The 24519-nt window shown below is 39.1% G+C and overlaps 1 protein-coding gene across 1 annotated transcript; it reads right to left on the reverse strand.

The window, feature by feature from the left end:
* Positions 1–2116: 2116 nt before the first annotated feature.
* Positions 2117–15041, reverse strand: Eqtn (equatorin). The gene is made up of 7 exons (XM_036179843.1): positions 14822–15041; positions 13586–13672; positions 11922–12005; positions 11302–11346; positions 9631–9690; positions 3935–4088; positions 2117–2707 (listed from the first exon to the last, which is right to left on the reverse strand). Exons 1-7 carry the CDS (start codon positions 15021–15023, stop codon positions 2329–2331), a joined length of 1011 nt encoding a protein of 336 aa, XP_036035736.1. The 5' UTR covers positions 15024–15041; the 3' UTR covers positions 2117–2328.
* Positions 15042–24519: the final 9478 nt, after the last annotated feature.

Raw genomic sequence — 24519 nt, forward strand, 5'->3', positions numbered from 1 at the left:
AGAGGCGGAGCTTCCTTGCTCTCTCAACCAATGGTGAATGAAACAGGCTGGAGTCCGAAAAGGGAGAGTGGGAATGAAGGACTCTCAAAGTGTCCAGTAAGGGAAATGTATCTCTTTTCCATAGGGAAGAAGAAACATCTTCCTAAGCCAAAGATAGTGAAAACAACTTCTCATGAGTGGAAATAACGCCTAAAAACCTGATGTTATGGTAATATATTTGTAATCTAAGAAATAAAGCTTACCTGAAGATCAGAGGACAGAGCCAGCCACAGAAGTCAGGCAGTGGTAGCAACACACCTTTAATCCTAGCACTGGTGGGGGGTGGGGGCAAAGGCAAAGATCTTCTGGATCTTTGTGAGTTCAAGGCCACATGGGGCTACATGAGATAAATCCAGTCTAAAAGGGAAACAGAGCTAGGCAAAGGTGGCACACACTTTTAATTCCAGCACTTAGGATCACACACCTTTTTTTTTTTTTTTTTCAAGACAGGATTTCTCTGTGTAGCTTTGTGCCTTTCCCAAAACTCACTTGGTAGCCCAGGCTGGCCTCGAACTCACAAAGATCCACCTGGCTCTGCCTCCCAAGTGCTGGGATTAAAGGCGGGATCACACAACTTTAAGTCCAGCACTAGAAAGTTTGAAATAGGAAGTGATATGGCTGGGCAGAGAAAGGAATAGAAAGCAGGATGAGACAGGAACTCTGGCTCTTTCAGGCTGAGGAGTTGGTGAGATAAGAGATGGTGGCTGTGGCTTGCTCTTCTCTGACCTTTCAGCTTTCACCCTGATATCTGGCTCTGGGTATTTATTATAAGACCATTTAGGATTCAAGCAATAGATGTCTTGAACTTAACTTGTTCCCAAGGCCCTTTGACCTTCTGTGGATCATGGCCAGAAACTCTTGTTTAGAAGTATATTCTACCTTGCCACTCACAAGCAAATTAACTTGGGCAAGGCATGGATCTGGCTTACCTGAGATTCCATGTTGTTTAACTCACGGTCTCATGCATTCCAGGTTGGCCTCAAACTACCTTGTAATTAAAGACAACCATACTTCTAATCCTCCTCCACTTCCATAGTGTTGGCATTATAGGTGTGTAGTACCAATGTAGATTTATTTGATATTGCTGATGAAAACCAGGGCCTCCTGAATACTAAGAAAGTATCCTACTAACGAAGCTACATCCACAGCTCATGAGATTTCATAACTTGATTTGTAAAATACACAGACTTTTCATAGGACAGTATAATTCAGTGTGACACAAAGTGTCTGGCAGCCAGTAAACGGAAGCTTGTTGGCATGAAGAGGACTAAGAGAGGCAATGATATCTGCCTTCGGTACTCCCCACACCCACATACCTACAAATGACCTGGTGCATGCCCTAAAATTGTCCCACTGAAGGAAACAGTATTATCTCCCTATTTCATCTGTCCATCTGGTATAGATAGCCTCTATAGTTACTAATAAACTTGAACTAACCTTTGAGATTTTTTTTTTTCTGTTAAAGCACAATGATTATGGGTGCCTGGGACAGATAGGAACGAAAGCTGTTAAACAAATTAGTTAATGACTCCCTCTCTAGGAAATTATCTGCTACAATGATCTTTTCCTTGATTTTTCTGGCACAACATATCCCAAAAGATTACAAGTACTTTAGAAATGGAGGAACTATTTTATTTATCATCACCACAGTATGCCTGGGGAGGTCAGAAGACAAGCAGGAGTTGAGTAATGGTTCACTCCTTCCACTGTACGGTCCAGGGATACAACTCAGGCTGTCAATTCTGTGTATGGCAAGCAGCTTCTCCAGCTGAGTTAGCTTGCTGGCAATCGGAGCGGCTGCAACTCTTCAAAACAACTCAAGAATGCCAGCAGTTTCTACCACTAACTTTTATCTCTTCTTGGTACCACTGTTTAGTTGGTGAAACATAAGCCAGATGTTTTTGGCCTTGATGTAGATAGTAGTATCCAGGCATAGGTAAAGGTAAAGATGTAAATGCCCTCATTTAAAGATGAATGCATGGGTGGTTGATGGCTCCAAGGAGGTTTTGGGCATGCTAGTGGTCTATCAATGAGTTACTTACAGTCATGAATACCATTCATAACCTAATCTTCAGCATTGTTTTTATTTGATGAGTTTCCATTAAATTATTTCCTTGTACATTTTCTTTTAAATAATTTGTATAACAAATAATAACTGTGATAGTTTTTATTGAATATGCCCTTAGGACACCAGAAAACTTAGATGTCTCTGAAACTTGCAGTTTCAAAATTAGGAAGTTTATGTGAGACACAAAGATCTTTTTTTAATGACCAAAGAATTAAAGTTATTTACTCAGAGGTTACTTGTTCCTCATTAATAGATGTCCTATCCACCATGGCCTCCGCATTCATTGCCGTTGTTGAAAAGGCATTCTCATTAGACTGCTCACCCAGCTCCTCAGAAGGAAGGAAGTTTGGCTCCTCAGAAGAAAGGAAGTTTGATGTTGTCCTTTCACCTAAGGCTATTTGATCAGAGTCCGTAGACAAATCCATAGATTTAGATTTTTTTGACCTGGATTGTCTCAAGTCTGAAGAAGTGTTGCCCCAATACGAGCTGCTCTCTCCACTTTTCGAAAAAGATGTATCAGACACCCCTTCTGAGGGGTGGAAGTAAGACAAATTGGCCAGCTCTGGGTTCACAGTGTATTGATGATCATAACTTTTGTCCCTAGAAAGAAGAGAAAACACATCAGGAGTTATCTTTAGTTGTGTATACATGTAACTCAAATCAGAACAGTTAAAAACAGAAAAGGGTCTGTCCAATGTATTAGTTAATTAATGAAAAGGGCATAGTTTTTTTGTCATTGTAGTTGTATTTTATTTAATCCTTGTGTAAATGAACCACGAATGCCTGGTGTATGCAGCCTGTCTCAAATGTTAATATTAGAATTTAAAAGTCAACAATAAAGATTGCCTTAAGTAATAAAGACTTAACAAGAAACATAAAATGAAGCTGAATTACAGAAAATAAACATTTAACATTACAAGTTTAATGGGTCGGAGAAGTACCTTATCAAAGCAGCACAGTCAAAGAATAAAATTAAGGATAATGGTGAAGATTAAAAAGTAATCCTGTGGAGGTTTAAAGTAATTTATGATACTGTACAAAAAAAAAGTTGTAAAGAGACCAGGCTCTCAGGTTCAAATGGAAATTATATATATAATTCTTTTTATTTATTCTTCTCTCATACAATACATCTGCAGCCTTCCTTCCCTCCACCACTCACAGTTCTCCCCCACCTCCCCTTTCCCTCAGATCTACTGCTCCTCCATTTTCCTTCAGAAAAGAGTAGGCCTCCCATGCACAGCAACTGAATACGGCCTATCAAATAACAGTAAGTCTAGGCATAACCCTTATATCAAAACTAGATGAGACAATCCAGTAGGAGGAAGAGGGTCCCAAGAGCAGGCACACCCAACTCACTCTGTTAGGAGTCATATTTTTATAAGAAAAGATAAATAATTATTTAAGACAAATGTCTAGGCCTCAAGGCATAAAAGTGGTAGATTTTCTGTTTCTTTCATGGTCTTAAGCAAGGCTATCAAAAAATTTAAATGTTAAACCCCAAGCAAATGAGCTAATTAGAAGAAAATAAATGGCCTTTGTGCTCCAGGGCTATTTTGCAGGAATGCAGAGAGAGGAAGCATTGTCTAAAGTCTCTATATCTTCCTAATCAACTGTGAGTTTATTTATGACTAAACTACTGGGGCAAATACAGTGACACGTTCTCTGAAACAGGGCTCACGTTCCCAATGCACAAAGGAAGTAGATTCGAGCTGAATATCTTATGCGTTACTGAGGAGGGTTCATATTCCTATTATCCCACTAAGATGGGAGGGAGAGACCATGGCGCCATGGACTAGCACTGAAGACTGAAAAGGCCAGTAGGCTTACCTTATGTGTTTCAGTTTGTACAGTGTGACAAAACAAAATATCAGGAGGGGAATTAAGAGGATAAGGGTCATCAGTGAGATTCCCAGCATTAATTTGAGCTTAATTTCCTCTAACTCTAACAGTTTGTCTTCGTTGGTATTGTTCAAATCAGAGCCTGGGAGGAAAGAAAGACAATTCAATGAAAAACTGACTGTTGTGCATGTTTTCCCTGAGGAATAAGGATAACAGAAGATAGCTGTAGCATTCCCAGCTCACTCTTCCTACCCCAGACAATGGCAAAGGGGGGACACTTTTTTCATCCACGTACACCACTTTTCTCTCTAGTCTTCATAACAATTGTGGAGTAGCTGTGCTTAACTCCATTTTAGATACTCACAGAAGTTTGCAAATCTTCTACTAATCAAAATGTGCTTTTAAGTCCAAACTACCCATGACAACATTTTTATGGAGCAGCCTTTCTTCTTGGCTTTACTAGAAACCACTTTAAGTAACGTAGCATCCCTGAAAAGGTTACCAGAACAATTTACAAGTTGCTGGTTCTTCTGAAAGGAAAGGTGTATGTCCTGTTGTTGGGCACACACTGGTTGTTCTTTTAAACTAAAAGTGTGTAGTGTTAGTGGTTTCCTCTCCAAGGCTTAAGAGATAAGTTTGCCATTTTGTTACAAAGATGATTAAAGTTAGTGTGTTTGATATTAGAAAAAGAAAAAGAAGTGACTTTTTAGACTCTGGAAGTGAGTTGTCACAAAATCATGGCTGGCTCCAGAGACATTAAGAATCTCATAAAATCCAATGAAGATATTTCTTTATTCTCAGATTTTGTATGTTCATGAGAATACATCTGACAAAATATATTTAATGTTGAAATTTCCCTTCTCATGGTGTTCCCACAACCACTCACAGTGTTCCAAGGGCCTTTATAACTTTCTAGGTAATATGTAGGTAATATTCAATGACATATCTAGACTTCCATGTCAATCTTCTCTGACTGTTAGACATTTTAATTATTGTGCTTGGTATATAGCCAAATAGAGCTCTTGCTAGCATGTTGAAAGGTCTAGGTTCCTAATACCAATAAAGAGTAAAAAATTGTATTATCACAGTGTGATCTTAAAGCAAGTGGAATGGAATGTGTACAGCTGTCATTGACTGTTATCTGACTCTCAGACCCACTTGGAATAATCAAGTAGATTATATTAAACTGAACTGCCACCTTAAATGCACCTCTAGCTCCCAAAGCCAATTTCCTCCTTTCTTTCTTTCTTTCTTTCTTTCTTTCTTTCTTTCTTCCTTCCTTCCTTCCTTCCTTTCTTCTTCCTTCCTTCCTTCCTTCCTTTTCTTTCTTTTCCTTCCTTCCTTCCCTTCCCTTTCCTTCCTTCCTTCCCTTTCCTTCCTTCCTTCCCTTTCCTTCCTTCCTTCCTTCCTTCCTTCCTTCCTTCCTTCCTTCCTTCCCTTCCCTTCCCTTTTCCTTCCTTCCTTCCTTCCTTCCTTCCTTCCTTCCTTCCTTCCTTCCTTTCTTCTTTCTCTCTTTTTGGAGACAGAATGTCATTGTATAGTTCTGGTCATCCTGAAACTTGGCTCCCAAAAGTCTTTATAAATGGGTGTGTTCTTGGAGTTAACTCATAGACTCTCTAGCTGCTGTTTTGTCTTCCAGAAATCAAGACACATTCCCTGTCTGAGAGAGAGAATAGGGAGGAAGGGAGGAAGAGGGAGGGAGGGAGGGAGGGAAGGAAGGAGGGAGGGAGGGAGGGAGGGAAGGAGGGAGGGAGGGAGGGAGGGAGGGAGGGAGGGAGGGAGGGAGGGACAGAAAGGGCATGGGGAGAGAATTACAGAGAACTGCTGTGACCTTATAGCTCTCACAGAGTTCTCCCCCAACCCTTCTCTTCTATGACAGCTAGACCCAAGACAACCTTGTACTGTAGCTTTAGTCTCTTGTCTAGAGCCTTTCTTTATGCCAGGGGCCATATAGGATAGGTCACACTAAGTCAATGGTATGGAAATTTATCTTCTACTCAGCCCTAAACCTGTAATAGTCAGACACTCCAGATCTGAAGGAAGCTGATAGAACTAGACAGTCTAGCCCTTTTAAAGATCCTCATAGCTGCCTATGGCCATGATGTATCTCTCTTGATATTCCAGGAACTAAAGGATCTGTGTCCTTTCAAGGCCTTAGCATGGCTACCTACTGATGAGTCATGATGCTATCTCTCCTAATTGCTTTTCACTTCAGGGTTTCCTCATGGCTGCCTAGGACTCTCCTAACAAAGGATAACTGACAGATAGTTTGCCTCAGTCTACTTTTTCTACACATTTCTTACTCTTCCTTACACAGCACATTTATCAAAGTCAAGGTCAGAACCAGAGGAGGCTTTACAATGTCTAAACTCTAGAAGTTACAGGAAGTTAACTGCAGGTTTGGACAGCTTTTGCTTTATGCCTCTATTTCTTCATAAAATAGGTTTGTTGGGAGAACTGACATAATGTGGCTAAAACATCAGAATATGTGCTTTATAGGGTGTCCTCAATAAATGATAGAAAGCCAGTCAACTCCAAGTTCAGACACTTAAATGCTAAGTAGAGAGATGACAACCTATTTCTAAGGTGACTCACCATTCGCCATTCCTGAATATAAATAAGACTCATTCCATTTTCTTAAAGCAGCTCTGTAAGGATTATGTCCTTAATTACATCACCAGCCTGCGACAGTGTCCCACCCTAAAAAGCGGGCGGGCTCTCTGTGCCTTCTCTCTTTCCACACTCTCTCCTTCCATATTTCTCCCCCGCTGAGCACTCTCTGTCTCTGTCTCTGTCTCTGTCTCTGTCTCTCTCTCTCTCTCTCTCTCTCTCTCTCTCTGTCTCTGTCTCTCCTCCCACCCCTGCCCCCCCCTCAGTAAAGCTCTAGAAAGGTAACCATGGCTCTTGATTCTTCAGCCAACCAGCACTCTCCTCTGCTGTTTAACCAACAAGCTCAAGGCAAGGGCTACATTTGTCAAATATATCATTACAGAGCTGAGTAGACAGATATGCCACCAAATATCTAGTTTACAATTATTTACTTGTAGGACAAAGGGTGTGAGAAAAATTAAAACATTGCCTTTTAATATGATTTTCCATTGGCTCACAACCACATGTAACTCCAGTTCCAGGGGATCTAAACGTTCGTGGTACGAATTCATGAAAAAGCCTCTTGCCTGCCTGTGGCTTTGCGGGCCCCAGTTCAGGCCGGAGCTACACTTGGCTGGTTGTGGTGACGCAAGCTGGTAGGATTTACTGAAGAAGGCAGAGGCAGAAGGATCCCAAGTTGAGACCGGCGGCCTAGGAAGCTTGCTAAAGAGAAGCTTCGACCCTGACTGAACCACTAACAGTGGTGGAACCATGGAGGCAGCGGCTGAGTTGCAGGCTGCTTCTCTTCCTGTTGGTGACTGCGGTGATGCTGCTACCTGGGACGAAGTGTTCACTACTGCTTGTTCAGAGAAGAATTGCCAGGACCACCGTGTTACAAGAAAGCATTGGCAAAGGTCAGTTTGTAAAAGTTTGGCAAGATAAATGGTGGGGAGAAATTGCTGGGAAGATTTTCTCTTCTAAGGAAAAACGTTCATGGTTCCAAGAGACAGACATTTATCAGACTGTGATTGCTCCAAACCACAGAGGAGGCAAAAAAAAAAAAAAAAAAAAAAAAAAAAAAAAAAAAGTCTGCAGGGAACCATGACCACACCTAACAGTGACTTTGAAATCTTCAAAAAGATGACAGGATCCCACAACTATGATTCCACATGGACTATGATAAAGCCACTAGCTGATTAACACCATGGAAAGATTGACTTTGGACTATAAACTACTTAGGACAATTTTGAGATGTCTAGCTGAGATGATCCAGCCTGACAGACTACCTGAACAAGGACTTGAAACAAGCCCTGCACTTTCTCATTATGCAGCAGCTGGACAAATGATATAAGACTTGACAATTAACCCCAAAATTTTCTTTTCAGGATCCCCTAAAAATGGAAGTCATTTTAAGAAAATGATGCCCACATTTCCAAGAGGTGGGATGGGAGGTTTTTGGTCGTTTAATGAGTTTTGGATATTGTCATTGTTTATGATGGTTGGTTACAAGTTGTTAATTGTTAATGGTCAGGAAAAGAGCTGAACATGGAGATTAGAATCAGAGGTTTTGTTTAAAAAGAAAAAAGAATATAGATATGAGGTAGATCACTGAATCTACCCTGAGAAAAAAGATGAAGAAATAATAGGATAAATGGGTAGATCATTGAATCTACACTAAAAAGAAAAAGGGAAAAATATAAAAATACAAAAGGTAGATTACTGAATCTATTATGAAAAGAAAAATACTTTTAAAATGGAACGACTTGTTTTAAATAGGATAAGTAATGAAAATTTTTTTGTCTGAGTTTATCAAATGTTACTGGACTGGATATTGTTATATATAGTGGAATTTTTTGCCTGAATCTGTCAAATGTTAATGGACTAGACATAGTTAATGTAATTCTTGACTGTATATATTGTATATACTTATTGGATATGCTTTTTCTTGTATTAGCTATAACCTTTTTAAAATTTTAGACAAAAAAAGGGGAAATGTGGTGGTATTGTGTTCCCCACAATATTGTGCACCCTAATAAATTTATCTGGGGTCAGAGAATAGACAGCTACTAAAACAAAGCCAAAAATGGTGCCATAGCAGAAGTTGGGCGGTGGTGGTGCACACCTTTAATCCTAGCACTTGGGAGGCAGAGCTAGCCAGATCTCTGAGTTCAAGGCCACTTTAGAAACAGGCATGGTTACACATGCCTTTAATCCCAGAAATTCAGCCTTTAATCCCAGGGAGTGATGGCAGAAAGTAGAAAGATATATAAGGTGTGAAGACCAGAAACTAGAAGCATTTAGCTAGTTAAGAATTTGGCTGGTTAAGCTTTTAGGCTTTGGAGCAGCACGGTTCAACTGAGACCCATTGGGATGAGGACACAGAAACTTCCAGTCTGAGGAAACAAGACCAGCTGAGGAACTGGCTAGGTGAGGTAGCTGTGGCTTGTTCTGCTTCTCCGATCTTCCAGCATTCACCCCAATAACTGGCCTCGGGTTTGATTTTATTAATAAGAACTTTTAAGATCCCAACTACATCTGACACCCTCTTCTGGCTTCCACAAGTACCTGCACATATGTGGTACACACACACACACACACACACACACACACACACACACACAGAGAGAGAGAGAGAGAGAGAGAGAGAGAGAGAGAGAGAGACAAAATCTTAACATCAAAAAAAGTAGAAACTAAAGAATGGCTGGATAAGGGAACTTTGTACTTTTTGCTATTGTTTTCTTTAAATTTAAAACCTTAAAGAAAAGCCTACTTTTATATATTATATTATATTATATTATATTATATTATATTATATTATATTATATGTATTGTTCACTTTACCTCTCTTAATCTGTTTCAACATTGTGAGTCAGAAGACAGGGAGATGATAATAGTCATTGATAAAAGGGCAACAAAACACTTGCGAAGTATAATTTGTGTAATGTCATCAATGTCCTCTTCGATATGGCATTAACCATCATTACACTTTCCCACATATACTCACTACCCTTTTTTATGAGAAATTATTTCACAATGCAGTCATTAAAATTTGGGTGATATTTATGTATCTATTAATTGAAGTATTTTGTTCTTACCTGGAATTGGTTGAAAGAATTGATCTTTATCACCCATGTATCCTGGTGATCCACTTATAGCTGTTAAAACAATATGTTGATGTTGTAAGTAAGATTCACTTACTAAAATTTTTACATATGTATAAAGGTGTGTGTATATTATGTGAAGTCTGTTCTTATTATTTATTGTAGTATTGTTTTGTAAAGGCAACATCTCTACAACTCAGGTTCCAAAGAGCTTATCTGATACATGTGTATTTCCCATAGGGTCCATTATAGTATTTAGGGACATTAACAAACTACTTAACACTATGCTTAGAGGCCTGTAGTGTGAATCTTAAAAGTTCTTATTAATAAAAACAAACCTGGAGCTAGTTATTGGAGTGAACACTGAAAGATCAGAGAAGCAGAACAAGCCACAGCTACCTCATCTTGTCAATTCCTCAGCTGATCCTTTTCTCAGACTGGAAAGCCTCTGAGTCCTCATTCAGAATGAATCTCAGCTGAACTGTGCTGCTCCAAAGCCTAAAAGTGTAACCAGGCCTAGTTCCTCGTCCTCACGCCTTATATACCTTTCTGCTGCCTGCCATCACTTCCTGGGATTAAAGGCTCTTGTTACTGTGCCTGGTTGTTTCCAGTGTGGCTTTGAACTCACAGAGATCCAGATGGATCTCTGCCTCTGAAATGCTAGGATTAACGGCGTGTGTGCCACCATTTTCTGGCCTCTATGTCTATCTAGTGGCTGTTCTGTTCTCTGACTCCAGATAAATTTATTAGGATGCACAATATATTGGGGAACACAATATCACCACAGAGGCCAGTTCAAGGTATGACTGTCAGACAACTAAAAATATTTGAAATTGTATCAATATCGACAAATGATCTTAAAGGTTTTACAAATATTGATTTCAGGTTAATAGAGATCTTAGTCTTGAGTAGGTAATACTGAATGTAAATATACAATATGCAAATAATAATGGTTGAGTGAATATGATATATATTTCATTTTTATAATGCATATGTATATGACAAATTCATTACAGATCTTAATACATATGCCTGTATCTGCACAAACTATATGGATGCATAGACTGATCTGTGTATTGTGCCGTGCATGTACACTTGTGTGTTCATGCTATACATATTACTTTCATGCACAAATATATACTGGTACTTTGCACTTCTATGTGCATCACTTCTATGTGCATCTCTGTGTGTTTATATACATGCTGCCCCAAACATGGAGGGACCATACTGGGCAAAAACTTTGCTTAAAATGCTGAATCATGCACTTAGTTGAAAGTTTTTGTTTTTTTTTTTTAAATCTGGGCTCATCTGTTTCTCAAGCCAAAGCTATAAAACAGAAGACTGTGATAGTTACTTACAACACAAGGACAAGAAAACCAACTCCCTTATACCAGCAAGTGTAAGTCCTCTGTGATTTTAAGATACACTCTAGACTCTAACATTTGTTGGAGGATATACTTCCTGATGCAAAAGAATCTGAAACTGCAGCTTTATCATTTCCCTGCATATTACATTTGCTATTACAAGGGGCAACAAACATGAGCTTATTAATTATTGTTAGAAATATTTAGACCAGTCTTGTCTTTCTTATATAAAATGTCAGAAGATTAATATAAATAGAAATGTTAGAAACATTTTCCCAGTTACCTAACTTCATTAATTTACCTTTTGCTAACATTGTCCAAAATGCAGGCACATTGGGGGTTGATGCTGTTCAAAAGAGACGACATGGATAACAGGTGAGAATCTATTGTCTACAATTATATGCTCACTCAAAAACTTTAGGAGAGTTATCCTGAATTGCTATGGCTTCACAAATACTTTATAAGGAACAATGATCTTGGCAAGAAAATAAAATGGTGATTTTGAGTATGTAGCCTCCTATTCCCAAGACCCTCCCTCAAATAATCCTAGGAAACATTAATTGTTGTGACCCGAGATACATTTATTCCTTAACAAGTAGAAAAATTTACATTGTCATCAAAAATATTAGAATATACCCCATATATCTGTCCTAGATAGATCTAAACATTTATGAATGTATTATATATATTTACGTTTATTTAAATATTTAAAAGTTCAGTTCCTATAGCTTGTCAGATACCTCTGAAAATGGACTCTTACATATTTGCCACTTAAAAGACTCCAGGATGGCTCTAAATGATAGTGGTATGGATTCTTTAGGCATGCTATTCACTTATGTCATGTTCAGAGCAGTGAAAGCTCATTGTCTAAGTTATAGAATATATGCTCCAGATATCAATACAGTGTAGTAGTTTTAATACTTGGAATATTTTTACGCAAGGGTTCATAAGGTTTTGCCTCTTCGCCGGCAGATGTTTTAGCTGTAGTTGCACTGACGAGTTTATCTAGGAAAAGAGATAAAGTATTTTCAACATATTAAAACATTGACCAAACGTCTGGGGCTTCCATATTTTAAGACTACAAATGGAACAAAGACAGGGAGAGAAAAGAGGAAAGAGGATGGCATTTTATCAGAAATGAAGAGTAGGAAGGAAGACACTGGAGAATAGTGTTTTTGTGACTACGGGATGCCTGAAATAGGACTAATATGTCTGTGCTCTGTGAAAGAGGAAAAGCTTGGAACCCAGGCCTTTAGAGGTAATGGTGAGCTATTGGCTAAGATGGCTGGCTTAGGTAGGCTCCTTACACAGGCCTTAGTATAAATCTCAGCCTACAATGTATCATGGTCAATGTGTCCATGAAACATCACTGAGTGTTTCAGCTGTATCAGTTAACTAAAAAAAACAAAAAAACAAAACAAACAAAACAAACAAAACAAACAAACAAACAAAAAAACCCAAAAAGTAGCATAAGTTCTATATGGAATACTACCCCACTAAAGGGGAATTTCTGCAAAGTGGCAGAATGAATCCACAGAGCCTACAAATCCATCACAGGTATCCTGTTAATAAGAAAGGGTAGAAAAGGGAACCTATTTCTGAAATAAATATTCAGACAGAACTCAAAACAGGTGAAAAGTTCAAGCTACAATGCAACCATTTATTCCTACTAAGAACTTCCAGGTGCCTCAGTTTACCCCACTCTCCATGGAGCATTAGAGACTATGCTGAAGCAATTTATCATTAGTGAAAGAGCTATCCTGGAGCTCACTGTTTACTTAATAGGCTAGCTCTTCTGGAATGTTCCTACAATGCCCACATGTAGAAGGCACAAAGTTTTATTCATTCCAATTTTGTTGACAATCTTCTAGTTGTGGGGTTGGAATCTAGGGTTTTGGAATCTCTTCCTTGGGGACTATGGTTTTCAGTAATTCTTTTTTTTTTTTTTTTTTTTTTTTGGAAATTTGACATGTCTGGGGTGCTTAAGAGTCAACTAACTGTAACTTTCTCCACACAACTCAAGATGTTTGCTCAAAACAAGCAAGATGCTCCTGGTAGTTTAACTAAGTTTGTCCTAAAAGTGTGACCAGCACAAGGCTTGGAATTGCCCAAATGCTCCATTATTGTCAAGTAAATTTATTAATAATGAGACATTAATGAGCCTGTCCCAGTATCAAAATTGCCATAGCCAGAAAGAGTCACTTTTTGCTATTTCACACCATTCAAAGTATAAAAGAGAAAAAACCCACAAATATGGGTTTAATAAAGATGAGTAATAGCATGGAATCCTAACTTTAGTTAATGTTTCTTTCCACGCAAACTGGAAAACAGAGTTAGAATTGAGAGACTCTGTCTGCTTCCTCTGTAGAGGTCCCTGGAATGCTCATAGAGCTTCACAAAAAATGTTGTGGAAGAAAATTTAGGAAAAACAAAACCAGGAGATGACATAACTCTGTTGGTGCCTAGAAGCACAAGATGGACTCTAGAGGAGAACCCATAGCCCTCCCCCCTGTCCCTGGTCTGTTCTGGAATCTCTCCCTAAGGGATTTGCCTATGGAGCTGTGGACCGTGCATTTAGTACTCACAGTTCTTCAGCACAAACTTCAGGTCAGTTGTGGCACTCACAGAGATTTCAGACTCTGTGCCATTTGGATTACGTGTGGTGAACACATCTATAAACAGAGAATCAGAAGTCTTTAGCAACTGGTAATCACTGCTTGTCCATTATATTTTTTTCTTCATAGTGTGCTTTTAAACTTTAAAAACTATCCACTGACTAATGAAAAAATAATTATAAACAAAAAATCTGAGACTTTTTCAAGGGAAGTGGAGCAAGGAGCAAGCTGAAAATTCATAAGGAAAAAAGTCAAACTAATTCTCTTATGATACATAACTGTGAGAAACAATTAAGGAAATTCATGGAAAATATGTATATGGCTATAAGATGCCAAAATCAATTTTTAACAAAATGTCACTAAATCTTAACCCTGGTATGTCAGAAAATGAGACAGGATTAGAGATAGGGTTGCTGAGCTTGTAATTCAGTTAAAACCAGATTGGAGCAGGGTGTGCTCCTGATGGATCTGTCTAATGTTATTATACATAAGGGGAGTCTACAGGAAGGAAAAAGGAGAGTATGACACGAAGAGGCTGAGGCACAAACTGATGCTGCCACAAGCCAAGACACACCTGAGCCACCAGAAGCTGAAGGAAGGAAGGAAGGAAGGAAGGAAGGAAGGAAGGAAGGAAGGCAGGCAGCAGGAAGGAAGGAAGGAAGGAAGGAAGGAAGGAAGGAAGGAAGGAAGGCAGCAGGAAGGAAGGAAGGAAGGAAGGAAGGAAGGAAGGAAGGAAAGAAGGGTTCTGTCTTTGGCTTTGGATGGAACACTTACTTGACTGGTTCTACTTTGATCTTTGACTTCCAGCCTCTAGAACTATAGGAAACTAGTTTTTTTGTTGTCTTTATCTTCCTAACCTGTGGCATTTGGTTTCAGCAGCTTTAAGAAATGGATCCATGCCTCAAAATAAGTTTGGGCTGACTTCCCATCAAATGAGCTCAGTTTTTACTAAAGGAAGTATCACAATGCCAGGATGAACCTCAGTAGACAGAAATTGTAGCAAAGATAACCTTATAAAGTTTCATAACACTCGAAAAAGTTGTAAGAAATAAGGCTTTATTTAATTTTACACACTGAAATGTCTACAAAGTAAATTAGAATTTCAAAACTGGTTAATAATATGGTGATGAGAGACTATATGTCAGGATTAAGGAAAACAAACCGGTGTAATCAATCATACATATGCTATTAACTTAAAACACTTACATTGTTTTATGTCTTTATAGTAGTTGCCAGTTTTCTCATTAGCAGGAGTGTCCTCTTCATTTTCTTCTGATTTAGGTATAACAGAAGTATAATCTATATTTTCATGTACAGGAGGTGCACTATTAGCCAGATTTTCATCATCTGAGTAATACTGTTCTTCATCTGAAGGCATCACCTCAGGGTTCCCTAAAAAAGAAAACATGACACAGAATGGAGTCAAATATGTTAATTTTCTTACTGCTTTCCCTCACTGAAATGTTTTCACAGTTAGAGATTGAGATTTCAAAGTTAAATTATATTGCATCTTCAACTTTCAATCATCCTGCAGAAAATTGCCATATGCTGACTTTCTGTGGTTGAGAATCAAACTTCTGATTGACTAATTTTAAATGTTTACTTACGGTCCACATTGGACTGTAGATTGCTAATGTTTGGGATGAAAACCCCAAATAAAAAGATAAACAATATAAAATCCATTGGGAAATTGATGTGATTTATCCAGCAATCTACTGTCTCCTCAAGGCTTCCTTCTTGTGGCTCAGCAGGACCTAAGACTCAGTAGGACATTATGACATCACTGATCGTGGGAAACAGAATGCCAAAGAAATGCCCAGAACTTTGTGACTCCATTGACCATTTCATTTTTGGTGTTATGATGATTTTAGTTTTTTGTTTGTTTTTTTTTTTTTAAACACTTTTTTCTTTTGAAAGATAACAAATGTGTTTTCATAAAATGATGTTAGTTATTGGTCCATGAATTATAAATAATCAATCTTGTTGATAATGACATAAAAACCTTTGGAACCTAGGGTTTTGTGTCTAACAACATCAGATGTGTCAGAGTGTTGCAATCCTGCTTAAAAAAACAAAATGAAAATCTAATCAGAGGAAGCAAAACTCAAAACAATCCAAATAGCCTCTAAGTTCTCATTCATAAACTATTTGACTATAATTCTTTAAGAAAAGTTTTATGAAACATCTTTCTATTTTAATAATTATTTTCTTCATAAGATGTAACATATTTGTTTTGTTTAATACATGTTTTCAATGAGGTCCATCCTCTACTTCACATTTCAATTGAGGAAATGCTTTCTCTCCTCCTTCCTCTCTCCTCAACCCTGCATTCCCCCTCCCCCTACTCTCTTCTCCGGCCTCTCACTCCTCTTCAGCTCTCACTGTGTCCTCCATCATCTTTCTATACCCTCGCCCTTGCCCCCCTTCTCCCTCTCCTTTCTGTTTCAGCTCTCACTTAGATCTCACTCGTCCATTTCTCTTCTGTTTGTCTCCTCTCCTTTCTTGCCGGTCTCTCTCCTCCCTTTCCCCCCTTTCTGTCTCCACATCTCTCTTTCTCTTGTTTCTCCTCTCTCACTGCTATCTCTTCTCTCTCCTTCATTTATCACTCTCTCTCTTCCCCTCTCTCTAACGTGCACTAACAACATAGCAGGACGGTGTACTTGTGCAGATCTGCAAATACCTGAAGTAGAACAGCAGCTCACATATGTTTTTAGGAATAGTGCAGTTCCTTGTAATGCACAAATACACAACGCAAATAGATGTTATGGCACAGCAGCAATACTGAGAAAGAAAGAGGGAAGGGAGAGAGAAAAAGAGAGCAGGAGAATGAAGAAGGTCACAGAGTAGAGAGAGAAAGAAGAGACAAAGAACACAGAGGGGATCATGAGAGGAGAGTGATGTGGAAATGTGGGATAGAGACAGGAGGTGGGGAGAGAGGTGTAAATGGATTTTTCTTTGGGCCACCGGCTCACAAGAAATGACACGGGGGTTGGGGATTTAGCTCAGTGGTAGAGCGCTTGCCTAGCAAATGCAAGGCCCTGGGTTCAAGCCTTAGCTAAAAAAAAAGAAAAGAAAGAAATGACACGGACTTATTAATTGTGAAAGCTCTACCCATCGCTTAGGCCTGTCCCATTAGCTCTTATAACGGAAGACAATCCATTGCTAGATAGCTACATGTTGCCACGTGACTCAGAGCTTTTACCTCTCCTCCTGTATGTCCGTTCCTTCTGCCTCCGCTGGTGACTCCTTTCTTCTCCCCCATGTGTCCCCAGAAGTCCAGCCTAACCTCTCCCTGCCTGGCTAATGGCCAGTCAGTTCTTTATTAAACCAGTCACAGTGACACATCTTCACACAGTGTAAAGAGAGGAGTGAGAGAGTGAGGTGGAGGAGAGGGGAAAGAGAGAAGGGGAGAGAGACAAATGAGACAGGGAAAAGACAGGGAGAGAAAGACAGAAGAGAGGAGTTAGGAAGAAGAGAAGGGGCAAAGAGACAAGAGATGAGACAGATGGACAGGAGTGAGAGAAGAGAGGAGAGACCTACGAGAGATGAGGGGCATGTTGAGGGAGGTGAGACAGAGGGGGAGGTGGAGAGACACCAGGGAGATAGAGACAGATGAGGGGGAGGGATGGACAGTTATGAGAGAGATGATGGAGAGAAGTGACAGAGGTGAGAAAAGAGAGTGATGGAGACGAAAAAGAGATGATAGAGGTAAGTGTGGGGGAGGGGAGAGGACGAAGGATAGGGAGCAAACACAAGAGGAGAGAGGGCAGAGCTAGGAGACAGAGAGAGGCGCTTCCAGCATTCTAAACTGTAGGGCCACAGAATCTGGGTACAGAACTCTGTAGGTACAGAGCATGAGTAAGAGTCCTGCTGCAGTATCACATGTATGATCACACCTGTACAAGTGCAGCCATCTACTTTTTTGTTAGTGCATGTCACTTTGTTCTGCAGTAGTAAGTGCACATAGAATTTTTAGCAGATTCCATTCTGTAGTGCTTTTGTCACAGGGCAATGTATGGTGCTCAACTGGGACATGAATGTGTGGGATACAGTAGGATGTCCTTGTGTGCTCTTGTCTAGTACTTCCATGAGTCCTGATGTACTTACTACATATGTGAATTTCTGCTGTATTCTTACATTCCTGTGCTTTTCTCTAATACCCCTGTGCGTGGTATGATGCATTAGTGTACAGACACTCTTGTTGCTGTACTGTTACTTCCACTGAGCTATTTACTTGTCCATTCCCATGCATTGTTCTACTCCTAAAAAATGTGTGTGCTACTCTTCAGGCATGTCTGGGCTCTGTAAGTATATCCAATTGCTTTGTTGTTAAAGCACACCAGTATATAGCTAAAGTACATCAGTGTTTGGAAAGAAGCCATGGTGTACTGCATTAGTATTGGATGTGTGTGCAGTGACCTACAAGCACATTCATGTGCAGTGTTGTGCGAATATGTCCTTGTGTGCTCTTGTCTGGTGGTTCCATGCATACTGATATAGTCATCAATTAATCTTGTAGTGTTATATTCATGTGCATTTATGTTATAGTACATCTGTTTGAAGCTGTACTAAGACTATGTGTGTGAGTTTACAAGAAAAAGCATTATTAGTTCTGTACTATTCAACCCATGTGTGTCACTTTGCATGTATTTCCATGTGTGCAGCTGTACTGGTAGACATAAGTAGGTCACTTGTTCACAGACATCCATGTGTTCATGCACTAGTAAATACATGGACACACCAATCTAGAACATTTGTAGAAGGAACAAGGAAAGGCAGGTTACAAATCAGAAAATTTAAGTAAAGTGGTTCAAAGTCCTTATAATTCAGTTCAAAAATCGGAATTGTATGCTATTCTGTTGGTATTAATGGATGTTTCAGAACCTCTCAATATAGTTACTGACTCTCAGTATGCTGAAAGAGTGGTATTACATATTGAGACTGCAGAATTTATCCCTGATGCTTCAGAATTAACTTCACTATTTATTCAATTACAAGATACAAGGGAAAGGAGTCATCCTTTAAATATAACTCACATCCGATCCCATACTGGTCTGCCAGGCCCTCTAGCACAAGGTAATGATGAGATTGATAAATTATTGATAGGAAATGTGTTCGAGGCCTCAGAATTTCATAAGAAACATCATGTCAATAGAAAAGGTTTAAAAAAGGATTTTTCCATAACCTGGCAACAAGCCAAGGAAATTGTAAAGAAATGTCCTACTTGTTCCTTCTACAATCAGACACCATTACCAGCAGGATGTAACCCAAAGAGTACTCAGAGGAATGAAATCTGGCAGATGGATGTGTTTCACTTTGCAGAATTTGGAAAATTGAAATATGTACACCATACTATCGATACTTATTCAGGATTTCAATGGGCAACTGCTTTGAGTTCTGAAAAAGCTGATTCTGTAATCACTCATTTGCTAGAAGTCATGGCCATCATGGGTATACCTGCGCAAATTAAAACTGACAATGCTCCAGCATATGTCTCTATTAAAATGAAACAGTTTTTTGCTTATTATAATATAAAGCATATTACAGGTATACCACATAATCCTACAGGCCAAGCAGTTATAGAAAGATCCAACAGAACTCTAAAGGACATGATAAACAAACAGAAAGGGGTAACAAAAACCCCCAGAAATAGACTGCACAATGCTCTATTAACTTTGAATTTTCTCAATGCTAATGAGAAAGGAACAACAGCTGCAGAGAGACATTGGTTAATAGAAAAAACAACAGAATTAAATCAGCCTATATACTTTAAGGATGTGCTGACCTCAGAATGGAAACCAGGGTATGTGTTATGTTGGGGCTGAAACGATCTCAACCTATTCTCAAACTTTAAATGGATAAGAAGCCCGGCTCGCTGGCATGGAGCCAGGCGTGGAATGCGAGTGCCTAGTGGGCCACTTTTGGTAAGCAGAACTGGCGCTGCGGGATGAACTGAACGCCGGGTTAAGGCGCCCAATGCCGACGCTCATGAAGCAGTTTTATCCGGTAAAGCGAATGATTGGAGGTCTTGGGGCTTGGGTCTGGGATAGTTTTCATTGTTTAGGAGGGTTGGTTATAAGTTGTTGTTAAGGGTTAGGAAAAGGGCTAGGCAAAAGGTGCTTGTTTAAAATGAAAAAAAAAGAAAAAGACAATTACTAGTTTTAAATACTTTACATTCGATTGGATTGTTTTATATTGTATACAAATTATTATTATTGAGATTGAGATTGTTAGAATATACCATAAACATATTTCTAATCTTGCTCGAGATACTGTATTTATACCATTCATTTAACAATGTAATGCAATTTGCTAATCCTTGAATGTTAGTATTACCAACTATTAGGATATATAGAAATGAAAGTTAGTAGTTAGACATTACAATCGAACTTGTAGTAGTCATATTAGGTGTGTTTTCAAGATCAAACAGATATATTTTAGATAGACAGGTCACCTTCAAACCATTCAGAGATCTACAGAATATGGTATTTAAAATGTTTTAATAACTTAAGAATTTTTCTTTTTTGCTATGACTATGAGACATGACGGCTCCTGGCAGTACCAATCTACTTCAGAGAAAATATGGGCATTGAAGAAACTGCATATGGAGTTAACTTTCATTGTGGCAAAAGTTAGCCACTGGACAACAAAGTATCCTCGAATCAACTGCTGACAAACAGGACAGACAGGACATGAAACCAAGGACTACCAATTCTTGCCAAAACAAGTGTGGTTGTGGCTTTAACAAAAGGCATCTTCTGAAGCCAGAACAATATGGCACCATCCCTGAAGTGAGTGACCTTTGCAATCTGTAAAAGGTACCGTGCCCTTTTCTTCGAAGGCAGCTGAACAGGGAGTGGGCCAATGGCTTCTGATATGCAATGGAACAGCAGATGAAACAGTTATTCTTGAAGAATAACTAAGCTCACCTCTCTCAATAGTAGACTGGCGTTTAATAGAGAGATGTGGAGAACAGGATGCCAAGATGAAGCCACATATACACAGCCAAGAAAAATGGACAGCTGAATTGAAAAAACATCAATAATTTCCAGAATTTAAAATCCTGAATCATGACATGACACTAATGGAATTCAGGTGTTTCTGGTACATGGACTGCTCTCACCAAATATGAGGTCAAACTGTTGTCCTTATATGCATCCTAGTTCACAAAAGAGTCTGTCAGATACGCTAAGCCTATAGGCTGAAGATGATGCCCCAACACTTTGGAGAAACCTCAGGTGACTGTCCAGGCAGCTGGTTGTTTCTGTCAACTCACATTTTTTTTGGAAGCTGCTTGCATGCACTTGTTTTTATTTTTTATTAGGTAGTATTATTTCCTTCTTGGGTCTCTGAGGGAGTTGAAGATCAGTTAATTATAGTTATAATTATCTTTGTTAAGGATTTCAGAAAAACTCACTAAGAGCTGTAAGTGTATAAATTTGAAAGACGTTATAAGACAGTTCCGTTAGCAATGTAAGTTAGGATAAAAAGTGAAACAGGTACATTCTGGACTTACCAAAATAGGATAGATAATGGAATTATTTTCTCTGAATTTGTCAAATACAAATGGACTAGACATTGTTTAGGTATTTATTGTTTGTATAAATGGTATATAGTTATTGTACTTTTGTATATAGTTTTTCTTATATTAGTTATAACTTTTTCCTTTTTTTCTTTTTATTAAAATAGAAAAGGGGAAATACAGTGATATTTTATTTGTATTGAAATGTGGTCTTATTTGTATATCAATAAAGTTGCCTTGAGGTCAGAGCAAGCCAGAGCAGAAGCTGAGCAGTAGTGGTGCACGCCTTTAATCCCAGCACTTGGGAAGCAGAGCTAGGCGGATCTCTGTGTGTTCAAGGACACAGCCAGCATGGCAGACACACGCCTTTAATCTCAATACCAACCATAGAAGACCTGGAGGTCTGTACAAACAGGCAGTGATGAGGAGGTCATGTGGCTGGGTTTACAACCAATGAGAAAACAGAACAGAAAGTCTTTAAATAGACAGGACGCAGAGAAGTAGGTCTCTTGCAGAGAGGAAGAACAGCAGAAGCAGTGAAGGGTAAGGTTTTCCGCTCTTGCTCTGACCTCGTGGTTTTTAACTCTGCAATCGGTTCTGTGTTTCTTATTTAACAAGCTGGTTACATCTACAACATCAGTGCCCATGGCTTTTCTGCACTAATATTTTATTGGCTTAAATATTAAGGCAACTTCACATAGTTAAAAGGGAGGTTTATTTTGTGGGGGTAACTTACAAGTGAAGGGATAGGTTACAGGGTCTGGGAAAGATGAAGCGCAGTCCAGCAGTGTTCTCTGGAGAATTCTGCTTGGTCTACCTCCAGCGTCCAGGGTCCAAGAACCAAGAGAGCTGGCCCACCCAGATCTCAGGTCTTCAGGGGTCTTCTCTCAGCTCCGCCTTGTAGGCGTGACAGTTACTGAAGCCTCAATGTGGGTGGTACTTCCAGGTCAAAGCTGGAACAGCTACCCACTGCAATACTTCAATGTTCACATGAACCTCTATAATAATATTATCATGTGCACTGCCTTCTAGTAAGTCTAGGATCATGTTTGTTGCAACTGATCTGTGTGTGCACACAGTCCAGCAGTACAACTGCTTTGCTGCTGTATTACTTCTATTTGCACTATGCCCATTCTGGTACAGTCAGTACTGTACTCCTGAAAACAGATGTGCTGCTGTCCTAGTTAAGGTATGTTCTGGGCTTCACAAGTGCATCCGTCTGCTTTGCAGTAAATGCACATCAGTTTATATTGCAGTCGTAGTACACAAATTTAGGCAAAGATTCCATTGTGTGGTACTTTAGCATTAGGTGTGTGTGGACTACTCTACTTGTACATTCATGTCAGTGATTCATTAATATCATGTGTCCCTGTCTAGTACTGATGTACTAATCCACAAATCCTGCTGTAGTATTATACTCCTATGTGTGAATTCAGACACCCATGTGTGCTTCTTTGCAAAAACATGTGTGATGAGTGAATCCATGTGCACGCCTTTAATTGTATTTCCATGTGTGCTGCTGTACTAATACAGCCACGTGGATAGCAGTTCAGACATCCATGTGTTCTGATGTGCCAGTAAAAACATGCACATACTGATACTGGGCCGTCAGTGTACACTAGTGCTCCAATGTCCAGGTAAATTGTGATAATATCCTCATGTGCACCGCTTCCTATTACATCTGTCACAGAAAGCCTCTCTATAGTGCATTAGTAGTACAACCCTTCCTGCTGTTGCACTGTTGCTTCCATTTGCAAGCTCCCTTCCTTCTCCCCCTCTAGGTTCTCTATAATTCTCTCTCCTCCTCTCTCCCCTTTATCTCTCTTCTCTCTCTTCTCTCACTTCTCTGTGTCTCTTCTTTTTCTCTTGATCTGTCCACAATTCATCCCCTGACCCAACTTTTTGCCTTTCAATCAGCTCAAATATCACCCAGATCAAAAATATCATAAATAAGCCTTGTCTGAGGGGGACAGGCCAGAGCTTTCCACTGGAGTGTTGGTAAAGGCCCCGCTAGTTATCGGCCTGCAGTGGGAAGTTGCAATTCTGCACAGACTCATTCTAGGTCGTCCTTCTGGGGGACTTCAGGTGCTTCTCTGTTGCATATTTGTTGGGGTTCACTTTGGAAGCTGCTTCCCCCCCCCCAGATCTATTATTTGGTGCCTTTCTAATTCAGTATTTAAAATAAAAGTGAGGTAAGGTATTCATTTTAAAATAAACAATGCTACAGTGAAGTACTAGACAATTTGGTGAAGTTTGAAAAAAGGCAAAATTAGGAATGTTTATTTCCAACTTTTCTAATTAAAAGTCACATTATAAAAGGGAATACAAAGAAAAGAAATTTCCTGTCAAATACAGACCATCTGTTTTTCAAAGTAAAGAGTGCCACCCTCATCAGGTTAGGAGTACTGAAGAGAAGGTATGGAGCTGGTGAACTACTAGACAGACACACATGGGGACTTTATCTGAGAGGCAAAGCTTAACTCTTCATTTTATTTTTTCTCTCTCTGCTCCTACTCAGTTCTTTGTTCTGTTCTTCTGCCCTGTTGTTTTCCTCCTCCTTCTCCTCTTCTTTTCTCCTTCTCTTTCTTCCTTCCCTTCCTCCTCCCCCCAGTTGTCCTTCTCTCTCTTCCTTAATGTTTTTTCTTGATCTTAACCCTTTTATACCTCCCAAGACAAAATAATCTACATAAGAAAAGATTACCTCAAAACCACAAGTTCCATATTTTCCAAAAACAAATTAATCTGTAAACAGGAAAAACCACTTTATGATCACAATTTACATGTTTTGCTTAGAAATCCACAAGTAGTTAAACGTTTTTCTTTGTATTGATTTTCCCACCATAACATCTTCACCCCAAAGCAATGATTCTTTTATAATTCATTAACAAAATTTTAAGCAAGCCAAATATATCTCAGCCAATTCCTTTTGTACTGGCAGGCAGCTGTTTGCAGTTACAAAGAAAGGATCAATCACTTTTATTATTTATCACAAAAAGTTATCTTACAAAAGATCTTAAAAAAATCACAATCTAAACTTCTCTCTATATAAAACGGTCATTTCTACTTTAAGTCCTCAGAGTGCACACCCACTCATCAACATTTTTTCATTAAATCATACAGGAAGCTAAGGGCAAAATGGATACTAGAAATTAATCATTACCTTTGATCGCCAACCCATCTTTAGCAAGAAAGATATAGAAGGATATTTGATCACATTGTCAACCCTGAGATTGTTATTTACTGGAAAAAAAACTTTCTAGTTGTGTGGTTCAGCACTAGCATACATCTTTAATCCAAGAGATTTCTGCTTGAATATTGTAATCAATTAAAGAAAGTCAACCATACGTTAGGCAGAACAAGCAACCAGTTGACAGGAAGTGAA

The sequence above is a fragment of the Onychomys torridus genome, chromosome 2 (assembly GCF_903995425.1).
Source record: "Onychomys torridus chromosome 2, mOncTor1.1, whole genome shotgun sequence".
NCBI classification, from domain to species: Eukaryota; Metazoa; Chordata; class Mammalia; order Rodentia; family Cricetidae; genus Onychomys; species Onychomys torridus.